Here is an 18,316-nt window from a genome sequence, read left to right as displayed (position 1 = left end):
CCACTACCAGTGGAAGATAGAATGCATCTGAATCCACCCTGGTCCATAAACTAGCTCCCCAAGGATGCTAGGAGTGTGACATCACATGGTCTCATGCACACAATCCTAAAACGCCTGGTATCCATTCCCAGCTCTCGCCTAGTTTATTTACAAGGTATTTTTTTTTTCCTTAATGGAAGAAAAAAAATGAACCAAGCCATAAACTTTTCTCTCAATAAAGCTTCATTCTGAAATGTTTTTCTTCAAGCAACAAAGGTGGTGGATTCCTGTACTCCCCACAAGTTGTACAATGCTGATACTGCCTCCACATAAAGCATCAATTAAGAAAAACAAAGACTAAGATGGTACATTTCTTTTAAAATAATTTAAAATATATTACATTTCCTAAGGCAGATTTTCGTCTGAGGTGTTTGATCAGGGAACTACAGGCCACTGGAGGGAGAACAGGACTTTGAGAGCTGTTTCGGGGTGGATGAACTTGGCTGATGAGGTCAAGCAGCAAAGATGTCGTACACATGGGGACGGGCTGGAGAGGTGACCGACACAGCACTTGTCACAGCAAAGACGTCCTCACAAGTGGTCCCTTAAGTATCTGATTTTTTGGATGCCAGTGGGAAAAACGCAGTTGTACCTTAACATCTGTTGAGAAATACAAATAAATACGATGCTCACAAGTGGCCAGCAGCTGACAACTCAGTAGCTGTTTCAACAGTCATGCAGTTTAGAAACACATCCTTCTACAATCTGACATACAAATTTGTCATCTGCACGTGCACACCACTGCTTTAAAAAACAAAAAAACAAGCCAGTAATAGTGTCAACATCGGTCAGGACAGGCCTCTGGTCTCTGTAACTCAGTTAACATCTTAGACCAAACAGCTCCATGGGAAGTTGGTCCTGCTGGCTGGAGGCCCTTCACTACCGCAGGAGCTTAAAACCATGCTAACCATGTGACAGGTGCTCTGCCATCACAGGCAGCTACCACCTCCAGCCAAGGGGGTATATGGCCCTCGAGGAGAGGCTCTGGGGATCTGCTTGCTTTTATTACCAAAACACCAAGAACTGCACTTTAAACAAAATGACTAGAAGGACTGACATCTGCCGTTCACGAGTGGACTGTGTCACCGCAGGAATGGCGCCTCCACCAGACCTGTGCGTGCCCTGGAGAGAGGCTTGCTAGTCCTCTGGGATCTGGCCTGCTACATTCCATTCACAATCCCAAAGAAGTTCCATTCCAATCAGACCCGATGTTTGGCCTGTTAGGCCAGCGGATTCGTTGCCAAGAAGGTGGATTTGTGGCTCAGAAAGTCCTGTATGTAAGGAACTCCTTCATCTTCTTGGGGATCGGCAGTGCCAAGACTTGGTAAGTGGTCAGGAAGCTCCGCAGGGCTTTCCGGCATAAGTGCTTCAGTGAGGACAAGACTCTAGGAGCAGTCCAGAACTGGACATGGCCATCTCGTGTCCTGAAACAACAAGGACCTGCATCACAGCGGTGTTTCACGACAATGGGTGTGTATTTGTGACCGGACCCGAGGGAGAGGACCCTCTGTCTGCCATGTGGCAAGGGAACCTGATAAGGTTATGAAAAGTCAAGATGTCCCTATCTGTGGTCCTTCCTCAGGTTTGAGGTAAGATGCTCACCAGAGCCCAGGAGTCCAAGTAGCCTGGGCACACTGCAAGGCTCCATGTCAAAAGAAAAAAAAAAAAAGCTACACTCAACACCTTAGAAACCAAGTGCCATCTTAGGTTAGCAGCACGTGACACTGACCAAATACTCTGAATTAAATGTAGCGTTGGTGTGCCCTTTCCAGGGTTTGTTATAGGTAAGAAAATTCTACATGTTTTCTTCCCTTAAAAACTGCATGGTACAGGCAGCAGAGGCTGACAGATACATACCCTGTGGCAATAACTCCACCATGTGGAAAAAACGTGCAGCAAAGCCCATTGGTCATGGGGGCAAATGCAATCGGAGCTTTCAGCTCGAGAGCCCAGATCCTGAGGAGCCTGGAAAGGAATGGGTGGCAGTTAGCTGACAGGTTATGAAGGGGACGGCTGGCAAGCATTAGCTGTGCACCCTCCTAGAGTGCGCTCACCTGTCATCTGCCACCGTGGCAAGGTACAAGCCTTCAGGAGAGAAGCACACGGATCTCAGGGAGCTCATGTGGACGTCGCTGTCGTCCATGGCAGGGTCCAGCTGGGTGTGGCTGTAGAAGAGGAACAGGACAGTTCCTAGAACAATGTCCACCCCACGCTGCTGTGACCCATGCCCCTCTGGAAACCGGGCTAGAGGCGTCCTAGCACCTTCCCGTGCTCCCTTCCTATGCAAAGCAGCTCAGCCCCCACCTCAGTGCCACAGTAAAAATGTAGCCTTTTTTTAGGCTGAGACACATAATTATAGAGCTACCTATTATTTGCTTTGGAAGGCCAACAGGGACAGGAGAGAGACAGACTGTGAGAACATGGAAGTTCACACTAGAATGGAGCTTACATCAGGAGCATTCTGAGCGTGATACTACAGCTATCTGCAATGGAAACTGTCACCATGAGGTTTCACAGAGCCAAGTTCAAAGACATACAGACAGCTCGCTGAGAACAAAGCACAGAATGACGAGGGACTGTGTGCTCCGGCCCACTGTCTCCAACCCTGATACCCAGACCAGAGGGCTGGGTCTCAGCCCAGGGAGGCCCATTGTCACCACCTCAACACCCAGAGGTCTCAGCCTGAGCAGGCTTCTGTCCTTACTGCAGGGACCTCAGCCTCTCGCCAGTGTAGGGGTCCCACATAATGACGTTGGTATCGTAAGAGGCCGTGACCAGCAAGGCTGAGTCGGGGGAGAAGTCACAGGAGACCACGCTGCTCTGGTGGCCCTCTAGCTTCCGGATTAATGTGTAAGACCGCATGCTCCACAGAAAGACCTGTGGAGAGTAATGGGGGCTGGTGAGGGGGCTGGAATGGCAGGAAGGGGTCCTCACTCTGCCCCTACGGGTCCCACAGATAGACAAAGGTCAGTTTTTAGCTCCAGACGGCCCTCCCAGAACCCATCACACAGGTTCCCAAAAAGCAGCAGTCCAGGGTTCTTAAATCACTTCACATATTGCATTCTGGATAAGCCAGGCTGATCTCAGGTCTGGGGCTGAGAACCCCAGATGCTTCTCAGCTGTTTGGCTTGGGGCAGCACCTAAGCCAAGGGCTATCCACATATGGCAGAGCAAGCGCTGGGCCACCCCCCACAAAGCTGCGGCACTCCGCTCAGACATTGACACCCGCCCCACCTTGCTTGCAGACCCACCACCCAGCTGACCAAGCTGACCACTAGCGAGCTTCCTGGAGCCATTGTAGTTAGTGGGCTTTGTTTTCTTTGCTATGAAAACTCTCAGTTCACACAGTTCTCTCAAAGACCTTCTACACTGCCAGCAGTTCAAGCAAAGGCAAATGCTGAATGAAACCAACTCTTCTCAATTGTTTGTTCTTGAGTTTCGAATACATTTTTTAATAAACAGGATTTCAGGACAAAGTTCAACCATTAACTGCACATGCCATGATTTGAATTGGAAATTGTAATCAAAGAGATTCAAATTAGATAGTCTGAAGGAAATGTGGGCTGCAACTTTTAAAATCTCAAGACCACCAAAGGGAAGAGAGAATTGATAAAGCACCTTTGCCAGGCACTGATGGCTCACACATAATCCTAGCTACTCAGAGGCTGAGATCTGAGGATCATGATTTAAAGGTATCCTGGGCAGGGGCTGGGAAGGTGGCTCAGTGGTAGAGCGCTTGCCTTGCATGCATGAGGCCCTGGGTTCAATTCCTCAGCACCACATAAGCAAAAAGAAAAAAGCCAGAAGTGGCGCTGTGGCTCAAGTGGTAGAGTGCTAGCCTTGAGCTGAAGAGCTGAGGGACAGCGCCCAGGCCCTGAGTTCAGGCCCCACGACTGGACCCAAAAAAAAAAAAAAGGTATCCTGGGCAGGAAAGTCCATGAGACACTTGGTCTCCATTAACCAGCAAAATCTGGAAGTGGAGCTCTGGCTCAAGTGGTAGTGTCTATGTTGTAAATTCAAGCTCCAGTACCAGCACACACAAAAAAGCCCCAAACATTTTCCCCATTTTGTAAAGGGAAAAACAGCCCCCCCCCACCCCCCGCCCAGTGATGGTGGCCATCTACTATCTCAGTTCAAGCTAAGTGTCAACTATGATAGTGTTCTACTGAGGGCAGGATGCATTCACACACATTCAGATCCCCCTACACACTCAGGTGCACACACACCTTAGACACCTCAGAACTCCTGTGTCTCTGCAAACCAACACAACAGAGGGAGCAGTGCCTGGTGCAGAGCTTACCGACTTCTCTCCAGCCGCAGAGCACAGCATGCTGCAGTCCGGGGAAATGGAGCAGCAGTAAACCCACTGCAAGTGGCCCGACAGCACCTGAATCTGCTTCCCTGCCAGAGACAAGCAGATGGTAAGCCACCCAGACAGCACGGCAGCAAAGGCCCAGCACTAGCACTCCAGTGCTTTTGCAGCTAGGCTGAGAAAGAAATATGACAAGACTGGTCATTTCAACACTTGTTAACCAAAATAAAAATAAATAAAACACCTGAGTGCAGGGAAATCGTTACCTATGGCTTCACTAAGACCTGCAACGGGGCTCAAGCAATTTTCCTGTTCTGAGGGCACAGATCTTCACTTCTCCTTCCCTTCCTCACCTCTGTCGCAGGTCCATGGACCCTGCTAAAGCAGGACCATCCGTGTGAAATCACTAAGAGACAGGAGCTCTGGGTCACATGACTTGCTTCCAGGGCTAGTCCACTGCCTACTCGGTGAATAAGTCGGGTGACACATGTCATCTGTCCATGCCTAGCTTCTGTCCACCCATTGAGGGATGGGCGAATTAATGGGGTAAATCCAGCCTATTAATGCAGATGGAATTAGAAACACAGGGTACTGTTTAATTGTTTCTAAAAAAAAAAGCAATACACACAAAAAAATGTGAATACAATTCCATTGTGAACCAACAATCCCGAAAACCCATGAAGGTGAGCTTATGTGTGCTTAGGATCCCAACAGGACTGTGAAGTTCCAGCCAGATGGATTAAGTCCACAAGACTTCATCTCAACAGAAGAAGCTGGCCATGGTGGCACACGCCCATCATCCCAGCTACAATGAAAACCCTAAAACAGGTAGATTGCAGTCGAGGTACATGCTCACACAACAAGTGAGACCCTAATTCAAAAATAACCAGTGTCAAAAGGCACTGGAGACGTGACTCAAGTAGGAAAGTACCTACCTAACACCCCAGTAACACAACGAAGGAAAGTATAACTCTACTCCATTCTACCAACTCTCTCACTCTCATCTAGTCCTCTTTGCCCAGCAGCAAATGATTTCTTTCCAAAGCCACTCTCCAGGGATCTTCCTGAGGTGGGAAGCTGATTGTAGATTACTAGGAAAGCATTAAGAATGGCATCGCCAGTGCTGGGCATATACCTCAGTGTGGGAGAACATGCATAACAGGAGTGAGGTTCCAAGTTCCACCTCTGGTACTGCACAGAAACACAAAAGCAAAGCAAAAGCAGCACCTTTGAGAAGCCTGCCCTGTCAGCAGGCCCATCTGGGATAGTGTGACTACAAGTCCAGCCACAGGCAGAAATGACTGGAGCTCCTAGGACATGCTCTCAGAGGAGGCTGCTCTAGGAGCCTCCACTGCTCCATCAGACGATGCTGACTGGGGCTCCCGTGTTACCAGACACATGTCTAGGAGAGCAGCATGGAAAGTCCGTGGTAGGGGGAGCAAGACCACCCCAGCTCAGGTGAGGACCTCAGCCTCTTACAGAGCCATGGCTTCATCATCATCTCCTCCATTCAGCCCAACCCCTCAGCTGTGGGGGAGCTGCACAGGAGAGGAATCCCTCTTCTTCATGTCACCAGTTAAGGATCAACCACAGATGCCAGGAGTTCCTTCCTGCCACTCCTGAATACAGAATTCTTACTCAAGGCAGAGTTCCAGAAAAGCCTGAGAGTTACTCTAGGCCTAGATCCTGCTTTGGAGAGAGGCCTCTTGGTTCTTTCAAAAAGTATCCAGAGGGAGGACTCTGGATCAGTGGTGTGCAGCTGAGAAACTTTACCCCCTAGAGAACATTGTACAATGTCTAGATATTTCATCACAAACTTACAGGGAGCAAATGCTTCTCAGAAGATACTAGGGATGCCGCCCAATGTCTTGGAACACACAGGCGGTGCAAACACCAACCTCGCTAAGAAAGAGAGCTCTATCACAGATGTCAAGAGTGACGTCCCCCAGAGGGGTGAAGATTATTTATATATGTACATGTATGTATACACACATATATGTTTTTGTGTTTTGTTTTTGTTTTGTCAGTCATGAGGCTTGAACTCTGGGACTGAATGCTGTCCTTCAGCTCAAGGCTAGCACTCTACCACTTGAGCCACTACGCCACTTCCGATTTTCGGAGTGGTTTATTGGAGATAAGAGTCTCACGGCTGGGTGCCAGTGGCTCAAGCCTATAATCCTAGCTACTCAGGAGGCTGAGATCTGAGGATCGGGGTTCATAGCCAGCCTGGGCAGGAAAGACGGTGAGACTCCTATCTCCAATAAGCCACTAGAAAACTGGAAGTGGCGCTGTAGCTCAAGTGGTAGAGCGCTAGCCTTGAGCTGAAGAGCTGAGGGACAGCGCCCAGGCCCAGAGTTCAAGCCCCATGACCGACACACACACACACACACACACACAAAAAGAGTCTCACTGACTTTCCTGCCTGGGCTGGCTTTTAACCATGATCCTGAGATCTCAGCCTCCTGAGTCACTAGGATTACAAGTGTAAGCCATTGACACCCAGCTACACATATATGTAGATACACATATACACACATCTCTTACATGTTTCCTTACATTTTTTATACACATACATATACACACACTCATATAATCTTACATGTTTCCTTACATATAGGCGTTCAGTGCCTAAGCATCCTGGCAGCTCTCCAGATTCTCCACATGAACCTAACTGACCAGAAGTCAAGAGAGTTCTTAAAACTGCATCTGGCAAGTACCAGTGACTCATACCTTGTAATAATAGCTACAAGGAGGCTGAGATTAGAGGATCAAGGTTTGAAAGCCAGAGCAGGCAGGAAAGTCCATGAAACTCCACCTCCAACTAAACAGCAAAAAGCTAGGCTGGAGGAATGACTCACATGCTAACGTGGAAGCTCTGAGGTCAAGTTCCAGTAACAACACCAAAAAGAAAGAAAGAATGAAAAGCTCACACATACATAATACCCAAGCTGGGTGCCAGTGGCTCAGGCCTGTAATCTTAACTAGTCAGAAGACTGAGACCTGAGGATCATGGTTTGAAGCCAACCTGGGCAGAAAAATCTACAGGACTCATCTCCAGTCTACCAACAAAAAGTCAGAAGTGGTGCTGTGGCTGAAATGGCAGAGTGCCATTCTAGAGTGAAAGTCAAGCCAGGTCATGAGGCCCTGAGTTTGAACCCCAGTACAGGCACATAAAAATGAAAAATTTGGTCTGTATTGGATACACATACATTTCCCCCCTCATCATTCTCTAAATAACATAATATCAAACCTATTTCTACAGCATTTACATGAAGGGAGTACAAGACATGAAGAGATGGTATACAGCACAGGGAGGATGTGCATTGGTTCTATGTAGGTACCGCGCCGTCTTATGTTAGAGTCAAGAACTTGCAGAATCTGCCATCCATGCAGTCCTAGAACCTACTGGCTTAGGGACCACTGCACAGTGCATCTGTGTAACTTATATCTTTCTGATTCAGTGCACCTTTGGGGCAGAAGGTGGCTATAAAAATATCTAAAAAGACTACTTTATGGGTGGTAAGGCGAAGGTAGAAACACCATTCTGGATAAAGGTGACATGAACAAAGAGGCAGCTACAGGCAGTTGACACTTCCATACCGTGTTTATTTAGGTCCCAGATTCGAAGAGTCTTATCTCGTGATGCAGAGACCAAAATCAAGCTGCCACTGGGTGTGAAACTCAGATCTCTCACGACATCTTGGTGGCCAGAAAGATTCAAAAGCAGGAGCCCTGGAAAGGAAGCAGAAGCCCTAGGTTAGGAGAAGAGGATCCAGGAGGCTGGCCAACCAGGGGTCACTGGCTGCTGTGGGGCCTGACGAGAACAGGGCAGACAGTCCAGGTGTGTCCAGCCACACGTGTGCCAGGAGAGGACCTACCTGTCTGCACCTCCCAGATCTTGATTTGTCCATCGTTGAGTCCCGTGGCAAGGATCAGGCAGGAGACATCCGGTGCTTGGGAATGGTGGCGTGCCCAGAGCTTTCTGCTGGGTGCAGAAGGCCAGGGGCTGAAGGCCAACCCCCATACAATCTGCCCACAGTCCAGTGTCTTCTCCTTCGGGCTGCCTCGTCCTTTTGTGTCATTTTTGCTGCTTCGGCTTTTGGCTTCAAACCCTTTGGGGATGCTGGACAAAGCAGAGGTTTCTTTATGAGTCTAAAACTGCTAACCTGGAGGCCATCTTGTCATTCTAAAGCCCTAGAAACAACTCTGGGGGTTCGGTGGCTCCTGCTGTGACTTTTTTATTTCACTTTAGGATTCATGAAATTAGAGACTTTCCTGGCCTTGACCGAGCCCTGCAATGGGGTGGCCTGCCTGGTGGGATAAAGACCACAGAGTCCAGGGAGCCACACACTTGCTCAGAAGGTTCTCTAGGGGGCTGGTGTGTGGAGAGGAAGCACACTCACACTACAGGTTTGGAACCAGGGCGGACAGAATTAGATCCTAATATACCCTGGTGCTCCTGCCTGACCAGCCCCAGCTTCAGCTCAGAATCCACCACAAGCTGAAAAATAATAAACCTGTCTCGTCATTGCCTAACGGATGATGAGGCTTCATCAGTGCAGGTGGGACAGGGACCCACTGGCAGGGTGGTCAGCAGACACAAAGAACCACACAAGTGGTGTGTAGGCATTAGAGGCTCAGATCAAGGAGGCTCAGGCCCACTGGCCCAGAAGACAAAGTCACAGAGGCACAGCAGGACTCAGCCTGAAGACACAAAGTTTCCAGCCTGCATACTCTGCATCAAATAGTAAACCCCACTTTTCCAGACTTCCCCAAAACTCTGGTGCATCCGCAGAAGAGCATGAGGATAGAATGTCAGGTGTGAGCACAACCTCCAATCTGGTTCCTGAGAACCCTTTACCACTGCGTGTGCATTCAGACCTCCTGATTCACCAGTCCTGAAAAGGTCAATGTAAACCATGCCGCAGTGGAACTTGAAGAATTTTCACCTAAGCACATCTCCTTGAAAGCAGGAAGTGAGGCACAGACAGGCAAAGCCGATTAGTCCACACCCAAGGTGTTATGCCTGACAAAACCATACCACACTAAGTGCTCCTACAGGTATACAAGTGAAGTGGTCAAGCATGCTAATTATCATCTCCCTCCACTCTTCTGGGGAGGCCAGTAAACATTATCATTGTGCTAGGTTCACAGTGGATCTCCACAACACATCCCACCTAGAGGAAACTTCTCAGCCACAAACAACACACAGAGCCCAACCCACCTTCAGTCTTAAACCCACACCCCCTCCTCCCTGTCCTGGTCCCCCATCCACAGCCCTAAAGCATCCATAGTCACTGCTAGCAACTGGTTCTCCTCATAGAAGATGGAGAGGTGCTCATCTTTCTGTCCCTAACCTACTTCCCTTGATATACTGAGCTCCAGGTTTGCTGTCCCTGAGGGAAATGAGAGCCAGGCAAGGCTCAAGTAATGAAGCACTCGCCTAGCCGAGGGCAAGGTTCAGCTCTCAGAACCCAACACCATTATTACCACAAACATCCCACCACTAATCTGTATATGCATGTCTTAAAAAAAATAAGGGATAGTATTGTACACAGGTCCATTTATAGCCTGCTGTTCACACATCCTAGTGTACATCCCTCCAGATGTGACTCCCCTAATCAAACTTTTCGTTTAACATGCCAATAACACGTTTCTCTCAGCAATGACAGCCAAGAGGGCTAATATCCAAACATCTTTTTCCATTTCCCTTAGTTAATATTGTAAAGATATAGCTACCTCAACTGATGTATTTATTTGAGAATAAGAGTGACTAGCAAACAACAGATGTTTCATTCTTTAAAAGAAAAAATTCTCAGACTATAAACTGCCGTCAGAACAAGATGTGAAAGAGCATTCCTCATGTTTAGAGCAGAGATATCAATAAACCAGCACCTTGGCATCACTGCTAATAAGCAGAAAGAAATGGCGGGTCACAACCCTTTCATCCAACCTTGGTCTGGGAATGACAAGCCCCACCAGGAAGTTACCCCCAAGCAGCCGCATCAAGTCACCTCTATAGCTACAAAAAGACCTCAGCAGATCCCAAACAAGACCTCAGCAGATTCCAAAGATTCTTAGGAGCTGGGTGCCAGGAAATGGAGAGCAAAGACCACTGCATACTTCCCCTCCACCCAGCCCTGTGCACTACCATCGCAGCTAGCTATGTCAGCATCGCCAAGGCTATAGAGTCGACCTGAATCTACAAAATCCTTCTATCCAGGCTGGAAAGGTGGCTTAGTGGTAGAGTGCTTGCCTTGCATGCATGAGGCCCTGGGTTCGATTCCTCAGCAACCCATAAGCAAAAAGAAAAAAAGCTGGAAGTGGCGCTGTGGCCCAAGTGGTAGAGCGCTAGCCTTGAGCTGAAGAGCTGAGGGACAGCACCCAGGCCCAGAGTTCAGGCCCCACGACCGGACCCAAAAAAAAAAAATCCTTCTATCCAATTATGCTTTATGAAGAAATACCTAAAGGCAAACCAAACCAGATCCTCAAGAACTGGGGCTGCATCTGCCTCTAGCTCAGTGTCAGCGTATGAGGATCGGCAATCCATGCTGGCCATGTTACATGGGGAACAATGCGAAGGTACAGACGCTAGGTCCCCAGGGAGCTCACAGCAGACACTGGACCTGTCATCTCAAATGAAGAAGAGCCTGAGCACCAGACACCAAATTAGGTCAACAACAGAACAAAGACTCAACTTTAAAGGGCAAAAGAGCTGCACAGAAAGATTTGGGTTTTTTGGAGGAAAGTATCCACTGAACCAACACACAAAAAGGTGTTCAAAACCACACATTTTCCCATGAGGAAACTGTGTCAACCAGACCCAGAGACTGCACTTCACCTGTGCCAGGTCAGCTCTGCAGAATGGCAGCAGGCTCTGGCACGTGCTGCCCAGCATGTGGGGATCCGGAGCTGAGGGCATGGCGGTGCTGGCAGGAAGGTCAGGGATGCTGCCACCACTGGGGCAAATCCTACCCGGATTAGACCCAAACGGCCACGAGAAAAACACCCATGTCCACACCATGCAGAACTGTGTGGCAGTAACTGGAACTATCACGTGGATGAGCTGCAAGATGCAACATACTGTACAATTCCATCCGTGCAAATGTCCCAGAAAGCATCAGGGAGGGTAGGGAGTGCTGGCTAAGGGATCAGGAGTAACAACATTGTAGACTTGATTAGTAATAGATGCATACCCCTTTTAAAAGCCTTTGTATCACACACTCTAAATGGGCTAGTGGAACAGGGTTGTCAACGGTACCCCAATAAACGTGGGACGACCACAATCTTGGTCTGACATTCCAATATACCCATGAACGCAGTCAATCGCTTTCATCTTTTTGCTCTCTCACCTGTCTTTGGGCCACACCATCACCTTCTCCCCAAATAAGATCAGGGGTCATCTGGGAAGAGTACTCACAACTGCTCCTCCAACGGCCAGGGGATGAGCTTGACAATGCAGTGTCCTTGAGACCAGGCAAACCAGGCGCCGTCAGGGGAGAAGGCCACGCTCCAGGTCTCACAGCTCGACTTCCAATCAAATTGGTGGGGGCGCCCGGGCTTGAGTTCCGCCAGCAGCAGCGGTTCCTCTGGGGTAGGAGACAGCATGCTTCACAAACACACCCCTGTTCTCAGACCACCGGACAGGGAAGCTGCTGTCGCCCCAAGGCTGAGCGATCGAGGCCGGATTTCCCTTTCCCAGAGGGAGTGGTCATTTAAATGACCTGGGTATTAACTGCAGTCACTGGCTGGCCACATTCCTATAACGTTACTCAGTCCCAGCCTCCCCAGGGCCAGTGACCCAGAGTCACAGTGACCTTTGGACGGGTGGGCCTCATGTTCCAATAAAAACCTGCGTAGGAAGAAAAAGTGGGGCAGAAAAAGTGGGAAAGCCAAGAGCCAGGCCTACCGGCCAAGACTCAAAGCCAAGGATAGATTCCCTAGACTAGACCTACAAATTAGCTAGCTGTATCAGATACTTTAGACAGCTGACAGAAAGGCCATAAAATGCAGCACACAGGTAAACACAGGTATCTGCAACTCAAAACCCTCCCCACACCCAAGTCAGCACTCTGAGCAGGCTGCCTACTGCCTTGTCCATATCCTCGGCAAGCAACTGATTCCTATCCCTGACCCTAGAAGAGGACTTACCAAAGTGGAACACACCTCTGGGCTATGTTAGGGTAGGAGGACCACAGGGTCTCAAGGCAGCCCTAGCAAGAGGCTGGGAGTAAGGCTTTAGTAGTAAAGTACCTGCCTAGCAAGAACAAAACCCTGAGTTCAAAAACACACATGCACGTGCGTGCACACACACACACACACACACACACAAACACACACACACACACAGAGCCAAAAACCTGTCAGATCACATCATTCCTTCCAAACACATTCCGAGGCTGCAGAGTACCTTTGCACCTGAGAAAGCCCTGAACCCCTGCTCACTTTCCAAGGAGAATCTGACCTTCATTTGCAATTGAGAAGCACCCTCCATCTGCAACCTCACACCACCTAAGCTGAAAGGCAACCCCACTCTGCATTTCGGGCACTGGGGCCAGAACAAGCCTTGAAGCACTTTCCTCCCAGCCTCTGACTGACTCCATCTTTGTTCTTCCCAGGGCCCAGCAAGCTTCCTGTGGAAGCAGCAATGATGGCTGCCCCACCAAGACAACCACAGCTCAGACTGCATCGCTCTATGCTACAGAAGACTGCTTGGCTGACAAGGCCTGCAGGTGAATGGTCTTCAGAATGCAGTTCTGCCCACTAGGGCTGACAAGAATATCAAAGCTGGCTTCCTTCCTGAATAAGGTCACTTGCTCCTGGCGTCCACAAGTGTTCCAAGTATTGACAGTTTTACTTTGCTCACTAGAGAGACGTTAATTTTAAACAAGATGCACTTTCACAAGTCTCATACCTGGACATCAGTGAAATCAAGGGGAATCCTAAACCCATGACTTCGTAGCTTTTTCTGGGTGATAAAATTGTAACATAACTCATGGCAGTCAAGGAAATGGAGGATTAGATGCATATGAGGGCTAGATGTATGAAATATAAGGATTTTCTACGGTGCTTTATAGGAAAAGTACATGGATGCATCTTGTTTCTATAAAATAAAGGAGTCTAGACTTTTAATACATCATAGCAAGCCTTTTAAAAGACAATATTCATTCCTTGTTGTTCTTTGTGGCAACCCAGATTTTAACATACTGGATCTAAATTGCTATTTGTATAGGCCAGATAATTCCCCTGGAGACTCGCATGTCCACAATCTCATTAGTATGAACACACTTCCTTGACGGGCGGGTTCACATGTAAACAGTCACTGTATGTTTTAAGGCTTAAAAACAAGTGCCTCCCTGTGGTGCAGAAAGCTGGCCACATTTTCTCCTTCTTCATTATTTTTGATATATTTCTAGGGTGCTGTCAACTCTAATCTGCTAATGCTGTCTTCAGGTTGCATGGAGGTTCTCAGTAGCAGGGATTTTATGCCAAGACTGGCAACAACAAGTGGAGATGTGTGGACTGGATAAAGGTGCAGGGCTGCTGGGAGCAACCATTACCACAGACCTGTCTGGGCCCAAATGTCAACAGCACTAAGGCTGAGAAAGCTGACGTCATAAAATGTTAATGACATCGATAGACCTGCAGGACACCTTCAGATGAGCTGCGAAAAGTTTTCTTTATTCCATCCTGGGATGAGAATTGCTTCACTTCCTCCACCATGCAGACAGCACCCACCTTTTGGACACTATGGGGTTCTGTACAATACAAAATGGGCATCCAATGATTTCTCTGCCTCCCAAACTAAATTCAATACCAAGTGCATTCAAGTCTCCAAGACTTGTCAGAGCTGTTCTGTGTCTATCACTAGGGCTACTATTTCTTGAGAGTGTTGGGTTTTTTGTTCAAGGCCAACACTATTACTTCTAGCTAGTTATTTGGAGGTAAGAGTCTGAGACGTCCCTTCCCAGGCTGACTTCAAACCGCTATCCTCGGATCTTGGCCTCCTAGTGTAGCTTACCTGGCCCACTGGGCAGCCTTCCAAGTGCCCTCCTCCCTAGCTTCCACATTCCATTCTCCTCACTTCCAAGTGCTCAGTCTCAGAATGAAACCTAACTCCTCCTGTACCAGTCCCCAACCTGTTTCCCAGCTGGGCTTGTACTGTTCCTCTTTAGACCCTATTAAAGGTCTCTGGGCCATCTACCTCTTGACTAAGCTCAATAAACTCAGTTCTGACCTCAGAGACTTTTATTCCAGTGATTCCCTTAAAGAAAATGCCTCCCCTTGGCTTAAATGACAATGCCTCCCAAGCCTTTCTGACACCCCCCCCACACCTCCTACCCCGGCCGCCCTCCTCCCAGCTCCTTCACATAACTCCTACTGAGTGTCAAGTGTCTCCCCAACCATGGGAGCAGTGATGCCAGGGGACCAGCAAGGGTTTGGCGAGTCGGAAAATGAAGCCTTTAACCTATGACAGTGCTTCCAAAATGCCAGTATTCCCCATAAAATCCGGCTCAAACCAGTCCTACCCAGAATCCATACTCTATTTCTAGGACTTAAAACTCTCAGTTATTTAAAGTTTAGGAAACTAGGAGCTGAAAAAAAAAAAAAAAAACAACAACTCTGACTCGACCCTTGGGTGTCTGGACCCAAACTAAATATGACTACTGGAGCCAGGTGCTGGTGGCTCACACCTGTAATCCTAGCTACTCAGGAGGCTGAGATCTGAGGATCAGGGTTCAAAGCCAGTCTGGGCAAGAAAGTCTGTGAGATTCTTTTACCACCAGAAAACCACAAGTGGCACTATGGCTCAAGTGGGAGAGTGCTAGCCTAAAGCTGACGAGCTCAGGGAGAGCGCCCAGGCCCAGAGTTCAAGCCCCACAACTGACCAAAAAAAAAAAAAAAAAAAACCATATAAATGACTACTGGAATAGAGAGCCGTAATCAGTGCAAGTTCAAAACAAAGCACCAGTGCAACTCCAACCAGGGCTGTACCTACATAACGGAGCTGAGGGGACCCAGCTCCACTCCCAGACAGTACCTGCACTGGCCCTTCTGGGTTCCTAAATGCCACGGATGAGGGTGCTTTTTTGGCTATTTTGGTGTTACTGGGATTTGAACTCCAGACACAGAGCTTGCCTGGCTGGTGTTCCATCTGCCTGGAACTCAGGTCCTTCAGCCAAGCCTCCAGTCCTTTTTCAGGCAGAGTCAGGTATATCTTGCCCCAAGGGAGAGTGGCCACCAAATAATCCCAATAATTTTGATTTGATAACCTAAGTGAGTCAGTGGTGCTTCTTTTCAACTAAGATTTCATGTTTATAGTGAGCCATTATGAAGCGGCTCAAATTAGCATACACTTCACATACTTAGCATTCTTTTGTGGTGAGGACACTTGAAAATATATTCTTGGCAATTTTCAAGTTAAAAACTATGTTATTAACTACAATCACTATAATGTACAATAGCTCTGAACTATTCCTCGTTGGAGTTTTGTAACTTTGAATTAATGTTTCCCTAGTCCCTACCCTTTCCAATTAAGCAACAGGATGTGTGTGGACAACCAGGCTAAATGGAAAGACATTTTACTGAGCAAGTCTCCAGGCAACATGCCTAGCCTTAAGAGAGACAGAAGCTTAGACTCCAGCTGGCAGGCAGCTCAGAGGCTTTTCCTCCCTCAGGACCTTTGCACGACTGTTCTACCATACCAGCCTGGAAAGTTCTGCCCATCATGTCACGCAGGGTCGAGGCTCCACCAGAGGATGTGCCCAGCCTCACCATCACTTTCTGTTACATTCAAGTTTCTTTATAATCATCACCCAAACCTCTGCTTGCTTTGTTTTTAGGCAAGCCACCTGAACTTTCCTCTCTTCACAGCCCCATGGTAATTACCAGGACTTCATGCCAGATCTGAGACCAGATTTTGTGAAGACAGGATACAGAAGTTTTTAAATACCCATCAGATTGTGAAGACTTGGAACAAGACTACAATATCCCAATAATCTTTATTTGGTTACATAAATGAAGCCAATAGAAGAGATAGTGGTGTTGCTGTATCAGATGGGAAGAAATACAGCTTTTGGACTGATTGCACCTGTTTCTTTTTCCCTTGAGGCTTATCCCAACCTTTCAAATTACAGCTGAGGCTCAATTATATTTCTACTGACCAGCATTGGCCTAGAGGGTATCCAGCAGGTAGTATAAACCTTCAATAAACATTTGTTGAATGACTAAAAGAATTCTGACCGCTGCAATAACGATTTCTACTACTGTCCACTGTATTCCTTTACAATCAGCTTTATTTATTCCATGTGGAAAGAACTTCAAACTCCAGCCTACTCTATGAATTTTTTTTTTAAACTAGATTGGCAGCTCTCAGCATCTGTGCCCACACCCCTAAAACACAAAAAAGCCAGCAGTGTACAGAGACTCCTGTGGAAAGCAGACGTCAGTTACCGAGTGTCACAGAAGGCATTCAATGGAGCAGGAAGCTATAAAAGCCTCACCTAACTTAAGATCCCGGAATACAGTAGGGGCTATTTAAAAAAAAAAAGTAAAATTCCAGGGGTAACTCCTACTGAAAAGCCCTTATCTAGCTGGGAACGGAAAGCAGCTACCTCTGCACACCTTTTTTAACTGAATGCTCGACTCCTGGAAACAAAGAAACGGTCATTTCCTAAATTAAAAAAAAAAAAAAAAAAGGAACACTACCCCGGGGAATATCCGATTTCCTCCGCCACCTCCCCCCCCCGTCCCCGCAATGCTAAACAAGCCGGCGGCCACCGGAACCCTCCAGGTCGGGCTGAGATTTGAACCCCTCGGTGGGGGGAAACAAACCCGAGCCCTGGGCCTCGGCCTGGGCGGGACATGCCGAAGGAAACTCCCTAGAATATAGCCCCAGCTCTAGGAGGGATTCGGCCTCTCCCCAGGGGGCCCCGGTGCCACGTGCGGAGCCCAGCGCGGAGGGGGGATCGGGGCTGGGGGGGGGCTCCGTGCGCCCCCGGCCTCGGCGTCCCCCCCACCCCGCAGACCGGCCCGGGGACGCGGCCCGGGCGGGCGAGGTCTCCCCTCACTGGCTCCCCACGGTGACAGCTGTGAGGGCCGGGGAGTGGAGTCCAGGGGACCCCACCTGTCACCCGGTCCCCAGGGGCCGCGCGCCCCCGGACGAGTGTCCCCCCGCCCGGGGGCGGCGTCCACGGAGACCCCGCTCCCAGGGACAGGCGAGGCGGCGGCCACCCACCCTCGGACGGGGACGCAGGCGAGACGCGGGCGGGGCGGCCGCTCCCCTCCCGGCTCCCCCGCGAGAGCCTCCCGGCCTCGGCGGGCGGGGCGGCGCCGCGGACAGCGAAAGTGAAACAAAGCCGGACGCCCGCCCGCGCGCACCCCGCCGGGGCCCCGCCCGCAGCACCGCACTCACCTCCGGCCTCCATGGAGGACACGCGCGGCCCGCCGCAGCGGCGGGCGCCTCAGCCCCCCGGGCCGCCGGCCCTCATGCCGCCCCCGCGCCCCGCGCCCCCGCCTCGGCCCCGCCGCCGCCGCCTGCAGGAGAGGCCATCAGCTGCTTCCCGTCACATGGCGGCCGGCGCGGGCGGGGGCGCAGGGGCGGGGCCTTGGGCGCGGAGGGGGCGGGGCCGGCGCGGGGAGACGCGGGGAGGGGCCTTCGAGACCGGTCATAGACGCGGCGGGGGCGGGGCTTGGAAGGCGTAGGGCGTGGCCCGCAATTGTGGTGGGCGTGGTCTTTGGTTCGTGGGCGTGGCCATAGGCCGGATCGGGGTGGAGCCTGGGAACCGGCGAGGGGCGAGGCCGACGTGAAAGTGGGAGCTGGGGGAGGGCCTAAGTGGGTCGCAGGCCTCGGGGGTCTGGGGCACCGGCCTAGAGGACTGAGAACGGGAAAGGGACCTAAATGAAAACGGGGGGGGGGGGGGAAGGGGGAGAAGCTGAAGTACAATGGAGGACGGGGGTGGGGGG

General features: G+C 49.8%; 1 protein-coding gene across 3 annotated transcripts; it reads right to left on the bottom strand.

The window, feature by feature from the left end:
• Positions 1 to 349: 349 nt before the first annotated feature.
• Positions 350 to 17,925, bottom strand: LOC138837700 (WD repeat and SOCS box-containing protein 2). 3 transcript variants are annotated; one of them, XM_070036642.1, is made up of 9 exons: positions 17,766 to 17,925; positions 11,772 to 11,940; positions 8,230 to 8,474; positions 7,952 to 8,083; positions 4,340 to 4,440; positions 2,744 to 2,916; positions 2,094 to 2,204; positions 1,897 to 2,004; positions 350 to 1,463 (listed from the first exon to the last, which is right to left on the bottom strand). In XM_070036642.1, the coding sequence occupies exons 1-9, from the start codon at positions 17,776 to 17,778 to the stop codon at positions 1,301 to 1,303; spliced, it is 1,215 nt and encodes a 404-aa protein (XP_069892743.1). In that variant the 5' UTR covers positions 17,779 to 17,925; the 3' UTR covers positions 350 to 1,300. The 3 variants fall into 3 exon arrangements, with proteins under 3 accessions (XP_069892743.1, XP_069892744.1, XP_069892742.1); XM_070036643.1 differs by lacking the exon at positions 17,766 to 17,925 and having other exon boundaries at positions 350 to 639; positions 11,772 to 12,178; XM_070036641.1 differs by lacking the exon at positions 17,766 to 17,925 and having other exon boundaries at positions 11,772 to 12,172.
• Between the last annotated feature and the right edge of the window lie 391 nt (positions 17,926 to 18,316).

Source organism: Dipodomys merriami, unplaced genomic scaffold, assembly GCF_024711535.1.
Source record: "Dipodomys merriami isolate MVZ:Mamm:240054 unplaced genomic scaffold, mDipMer1.0.p SCAF_274, whole genome shotgun sequence".
NCBI lineage: Eukaryota > Metazoa > Chordata > Mammalia > Rodentia > Heteromyidae > Dipodomys > Dipodomys merriami.
Note: the sequence above shows the minus strand (reverse complement) of the source record. Positions and strands in the feature narration are given on the sequence as shown.

Coding starts and splice junctions, on each gene's coding strand:
- LOC138837700 (XM_070036641.1), bottom strand. CDS start 11,959: ATGCTGTCTCCTACCCCAGAGGAACCGCTGCTGCTGGCGGAACTCAAG. Junction 4,441..7,951: donor CTGGGACCTAAATAAACACG/GTATGGAAGTGT, acceptor TGTCTCTGGCAG/GGAAGCAGATTCAGGTGCTG. Junction 2,205..2,743: donor GAGAGGCTGAGGTCCCTGCA/GTAAGGACAGAA, acceptor CCTCTTCTACAG/CCACACCCAGCTGGACCCTG.